This window comes from Brachyhypopomus gauderio, chromosome 12 (assembly GCF_052324685.1).
Source record: "Brachyhypopomus gauderio isolate BG-103 chromosome 12, BGAUD_0.2, whole genome shotgun sequence".
Lineage (NCBI taxonomy): Eukaryota > Metazoa > Chordata > Actinopteri > Gymnotiformes > Hypopomidae > Brachyhypopomus > Brachyhypopomus gauderio.
Genome location: NC_135222.1, coordinates 17,956,373 through 17,962,372, shown reverse-complemented (window position 1 = coordinate 17,962,372; position 6,000 = coordinate 17,956,373). Strand labels below are relative to the sequence as shown.

General features: G+C 41.3%; 1 protein-coding gene across 1 annotated transcript; it reads left to right on the top strand.

Moving 5' to 3' along the window:
• Nucleotides 1–2,940: 2,940 nt before the first annotated feature.
• LOC143528498 (kelch-like protein 10) lies at nucleotides 2,941–5,723 on the top strand. The gene is made up of 2 exons (XM_077024180.1): nucleotides 2,941–3,167; nucleotides 4,883–5,723. The coding sequence occupies exons 1-2, from the start codon at nucleotides 2,992–2,994 to the stop codon at nucleotides 5,220–5,222; spliced, it is 516 nt and encodes a 171-aa protein (XP_076880295.1). The 5' UTR covers nucleotides 2,941–2,991; the 3' UTR covers nucleotides 5,223–5,723.
• Nucleotides 5,724–6,000: the final 277 nt, after the last annotated feature.

Below are 6,000 nucleotides of genomic sequence, written 5' to 3'. Positions count from 1 at the left end.
ACACACACAAAGACCACAGGATTCAAGCAGTGTTGTCATTAAAGGGGGACTTTAAACACTGAATGGGTTTATCCTAGTTATGCTACAGTTATCCTAGTTACTCTAGTCATGCTACAGTTACACTACAGTTACTCTAGTTATGTTAGTTATGCTACAGTTACTTTAGTTACGCTATACTCAACAGTTACTCTAGTAATGCTACAGTTACACTACAGGTACTCTAGTTATTCTACAGTTACACTAGTTAAGCTACAGTTACTCTAGTTATGCTACCAGGGTTGCCAACTCTCACGCATTGAGCGTGAGACACATGCATTTGACCGTTTTCACACGCTCTCACGCCACACTTCCGATATCTCACGCCGAAAAAAAAATCTAGTTTATTTACCTCTGACCCAACACTCCTGAGTTTTTAAAAAGCCATATGCTTTATGCTATATGTGAATATAATCCATACATTGCATGCAGAATTTATTTAAAGTTGTGGACAACAGTATCATGTATTATTGAGTATCTTGTTTAGTTTATAAAGGGTCCTTTAATTTGGATTTATCTAATAATAAACATAAGTAAAGAAAATGTTGTATTTTCTTTATTTATTTGCAATTTACCATAATTCCACAAATGTTCTTATTTCTTTCTTTTCAAATGTGATTTTTCACCGCTTTTTGCCCATTTGTGCAGTTAGAACACACACACACACACACACACTAGTGATTACTAGGGGGCTGTGGTGCACACGTGCCCAGAGCGGTGGGCAGCCCTAGACCGGCGCCCAGGGAGCAGTTGGGGTTAGGTGCCTTGCTCAAGGGCACCTCAGTCATGGTTTTACATCACTTAGGTTTTACGTCACTATACATACAGTGGTTAACTACCTTACCTACAGTGGAATCAGTTTATGGTAATATTTTAGAGGATAGGGTGGGCTTTGATTTGATAGGAAATATGTCCCCCCCCCCAATGTCAAAACCGCTCCTACGCCCTTGTTCTGGCCATCCAAAACCATTCCAATTTTTCATGTCCCCCCCCCCCCCTTGGAAAAATGTATTGCCCTCTCCTGGTGTAATGTGTAGGTGTCCCAAAATTTTCATCCATATAGTGTATCGTACAGTAGCGAACCATGACCATTATACCTGGGCCAGCTCCCCCCCCCCCCCCCCCCCGCCGAAAAAAAATAGTTTCCTCTCCTAATTAACTGCAATAAAATAAATAAATAAAAATTGAGACGACTGTACAGCTTTAAAAATGCAATAACCAATAACATCTGTACTAGATAACTTCTTAAGCAAAATAAGTTTCCAAACAAAATAAGGTTCACAGCTCCGTGTTCCTCGGAAGCGGAATATGTACACAACGCGCATGAGGGCATCAAAGGAATTAATCGAAACTAGCTAGCGGTGGTACGCTAACGACAGCCACAGCGGGCGGAAATTATCATACAGTTAAGCCCGCCCACTAAGAGGGAAGATATGATTGGTCAATTTTGCTGTCATTTGAAACTGGTATTGCACTGAATTATAACTGCCAGGCCCTCTGTAAACGAACAGCGGGCATCACAGTCCTGATAGGGGGAGACACAGGCTCACAGGCTTCCACTTAACCCCTCACCTTCCAACACAGATTGAATAGACACAGTTGAATAATTTATTTGCTTATATTTTTGTAATTGTTTAGATGTCGATTGTCAAACTGTAAGTAGATAAAATAAAATTGGATAAAGTATATTGTATATATTTTAAGTTTTAAGAATATTTTAGGCCCTCTGAGAGGGCGTAGAGGGCCCTGACGGTTCCCCACTGGTATCGTATTAACCAATTAAAATAATAATTTTCTTACTTTAGCTTGAGGTTTATTCTTCTGTAGCTATGATGATGAATGAAGAAGTCTCCGCTGACACTGTGTTAGTTGTCAATATTAAGTTATTGTTGAAGTGACAATGACTTTGCGTGTTCATTTGATGTATAGAGAGGAAATCAGTAAATCATTCTTTGTTTTTGCACCAATCATGGATCTATTTTTCACACTCTGCAGAATTTAGTAATTATTTTCCATGACCCTTTCTTCTCTTTAGAAGAAAGCATCCTGTGCTCCTGCTACCGGTGGTTCCCAATTAATTTTATTCCACAATATGTGTGTGATGTGTGTGTGTGTTTCCTGCCTGTGGCCAAAGTGTCGCAAAGTGTTCTTAATCTCACAGGTGGCTCCTGGTATTCTTCTGAGCTCCCTTGTGCTGGCTATAATATTTTGATTAACCCCTTGACTTTCCCAAGTTTCTAACCTTTATTTAAAGTGTGTAATACTCAACTTTCCCATATTACCAAAAGAACAGCATCAAATCAGGCACCCGGGTCTTGCTTGAGAGAGGTCAGTGTGAATCTTCTTTTCTCGTACAGTTAAAACTGTCTTACTTATATAGGCTAGTGGTTTATACAAAGCTGGGACCCCACATTCCAACATAATTTCATTTCCATTTGAAACAGATCATGTAATTTTTAACTAAACAGATTCAGGAAGAAGCCTCAATAATTTAGACAAAATCAGAGAAAGGAGGGGGGCCCACTAGACCTTTTGACCTTTCTTCTCTGTCCAGCTCACTCATATCTACAAGAGATCTGAATTTCAGATAATTTCATTTAAACCTTAATCACTACATAAAGTATAACATAGGCCAAATACACTACAAGCTACTTTTAAGCTTCATCTGGTTGTTACAAACATTCAACTTGTATTTACAATTAGGAATTTTGTAATAAATTGTGTTTTCCCTCCCATTTAACTCTAATTGTAATTTCAACCTGAAATTATGGTACTGGCTATTGAATGAAATGTGTACTCTGTCGGCCTTAAATTAGGCACTCAAGACAGACCTTGTGGAGCACATTTATAAAGCTCACCTTATCAACACTATGATGTATTAATAGAGATTCATTCCGGAACTCTCTTGAGTCTTATGTGGCTATTAGAATTCTATTAAGTCTAAAACTGGTTAGAATGAGTGACCGAGCAGAGGTGTCCCACGAACGACGTCACATGGAGCGAATGGAGCGAATGGAGGTCTTCAATGAGCTTCGTATGGAGGGAAAGTTCTGTGACGTGGTGCTCAATATCAGTGGTGTAGAGATCAGTGCTCACAAGAACGTCCTGTGTGTTTGTAGTGACTATTTCAGGTGAGAGGCCTATTTCAGAGGTTGACATAAAGATGTTCATTTCTAGTGTTAAAAAAGATTGTTATTAGTTGTTATTAACCCCAAATGTACTGGATATAAGATAATGTTTTTTCCATAAGAAATTTTTCCATAAATGGAAAACAACTTAATAATATTACCTTAAGAGTTTAAAAGTGATTTCATGATTAGGATTAGAACTAATCTTCCTTAATAACCTTCTAGTGAAATTTCAGTGACTAAGATGATCATCATTCTCAAAATCAGATAAAAAGTGAGGCAATCCTACATTTAGTATTTTAGTATGTAGCCTCCAGAATCTGCCTCCCTATGCCAACATAACAGCAGCCATTCACCAGTAATGCTAGCTGGAGTGGGAGAGCCCAGGACAAGGAGTCTGAGCCCATTCCTCTGTACAAAACCTCTCTGGATCAGAGTCCTGGGCCCATTCCTCTGTACAGAACCTCTCTAGATTAGAGTCCTGGGCCCATTTCTCTGTACAGAACCTCTCTAGATCAGAGTCCTGGGCCCATTCCTCTGTACATAACCTCTCTAGATCAGAGTCCTGTGCCCATTCCTCTGTACATAACCTCTCTAGATCAGAGTCCTGGGCCCACTCCTCTGTACAGAACCTCTCTAGATCAGAGTCCTGGGCCCATTCCTCTGTACATAACCTCTCTAGATCAGAGTCCTGGGCCCACTCCTCTGTACATAACCTCTCTAGATCAGAGTCCTGGGCCCACTCCTCTGTACAGAACCTCTCTAGATCAGAGTCCTGGGCCCATTCCTCTGTACATAACCTCTCTAGATCAGAGTCCTGGGCCCACTCCTCTGTACAGAACCTCTCTAGATCAGAGTCCTGGGCCCATTCCTCTGTACAGAATCTCTCTAGATCAGAGTCCTGGGCCCATTCCTCTGTACAGAACCTCTCTAGATCAGAGTCCTGGGCCCATTCCTCTGTACAGAACCTCTCTAGATCAGAGTCCTGGGCCCATTCCTCTGTACAGAACCCCTCTAGATCAGAGTCCTGGGTCCACTCCTCTGTATAGAACCTCTCTAGATCAGAGTCCTGGGTCCTTGCTTGTGGATTCACTCCACAGGTCTCCAGTAGGGTTCAGATCTGGAGATTCAGATGGACATGATAAAAACTTGATTCTTTTATCATGAACCCACTGATGGATGCTGAGATATACTTGGGAGTTTGTCCTGCTGAAAGACCAGACCTCAGCCCAATTGTAGTTTCCTGGCAGACTCAGCCAGACCTTTATTTTATATCTGGAACTTGTGTATCTATTTATGCATTCTCCTATTGGTTGCTGGATGACTGGGAGACTTCACTTTGACTTGTATGTCATCTCATATTCATTCACCAGTGAAACATGCAGGCATGGATGACCACTTAAGCATTCCTACAAACTAAAATTAAAAATCTAAATCTACAAAGGAACACTCCTCTCTTAGAATTTGTTCATAAGACCTTTCTATGACTGCCAATGATTGTGATTGCCAATGATATTTTTGTAAATATATTTTTTTGTATAGCTTATTTTTCAGTGTGAAGTTTTATTTGTGATCACAGTGAACCCGTGAAGCTACATTTCCCCCAGAGCCCACTTCATGATCCAGAACATAAGAATAATAAATAAATAGATTAAATAAAAATTTCATTCCAAAGGCATCAAATTACAAACTCAAACATCTGTATCCTTCCTCCACAGGACACTGTTCACCAGTGACTGGAGCCCTCCAGAGAAGCGTGTCTACAACATCCTTGGCGTATCCCCACATATGATGCAGCTGATCGTGGATTATGCCTACACACTCTCAGTGCCCATAAATGAAGACAACGTGGAGGAGCTGCTAGCAGCTGCAGACCAGTTCTTAGTCTCGGGCCTCGTACATGCCTGCTGCCAGTTCCTAGAAGATCAGATGTGTGTGGAGAACTGCATCGGCATCTTCAAACTGGCTGACTTTTACTGGTGCCCGGACCTGCGACAGAAAGCCCACCTGTTCATCCTTCACCACTTTGAACAGATTGCACGTCTGTCAGAAGAGTAACGGTGCCGCTGACCCAGGGTTCATTGAGAAGGACGCACACATGCACACATACACACATGCAGATACATACATCACGTAGGCTCACACACACACATTCAGGAAGGCAGTGTTAATTTCACTCTTAGGAGACTCATCATGACCTGGGCACATGTACAGACACACATAGTGCTCACACTCTGTTTGAGATGCTTAAGATGAAATCAACACTGTCATCCCCACCCCAGCGTCCCCAGCCAAAACCAAAACTCTGGTTTGCCAGGACATGCTATTTTAGAGAATTTTAGTCTTTATTTTTTCCTACATTTGCATTTTTATGCCATCAGCCATAAGACTCCAGTTTACTTTCAGCAACCCAACATACCCACCTCTGATTGGCTCTGATTGGAGGGACTTAAATGAAATGTGTAAATGCTGTTTGTACTTTTTATTTTGATAAACATGGCGTGTAGTTGATCTATTAAATGAACTCTATGGTGTTTTCCTTTCCTTCTAGTAACCATAATAAAAGTGACCATTAAACCATTTATCAACTCAAATCAGGTATTTTTTTTAGAGGAACCACAGAAACACCAGCCCCTTGCTGGCTGGGTGGCGAACGTAAATTGAAAGTGTTGACGGGGTTGGGGGAGTGGCGAACATAAATTGTTGACTTGGGGTGACAAACGTAAATTGAAATTGTTGGGGGGGGGGGGGGGGGTCTTATTATTAAGGGGGCGGGACACTTCGTGCAAGCGCCTTTCAGATTGCGCTTGCACGAATACTCCAGTAAAATGGTGGC

Coding starts and splice junctions, on each gene's coding strand:
- LOC143528498 (XM_077024180.1), top strand. CDS start 2,992: ATGAGTGACCGAGCAGAGGTGTCCCACGAACGACGTCACATGGAGCGA. Junction 3,168..4,882: donor GTTTGTAGTGACTATTTCAG/GTGAGAGGCCTA, acceptor CTTCCTCCACAG/GACACTGTTCACCAGTGACT.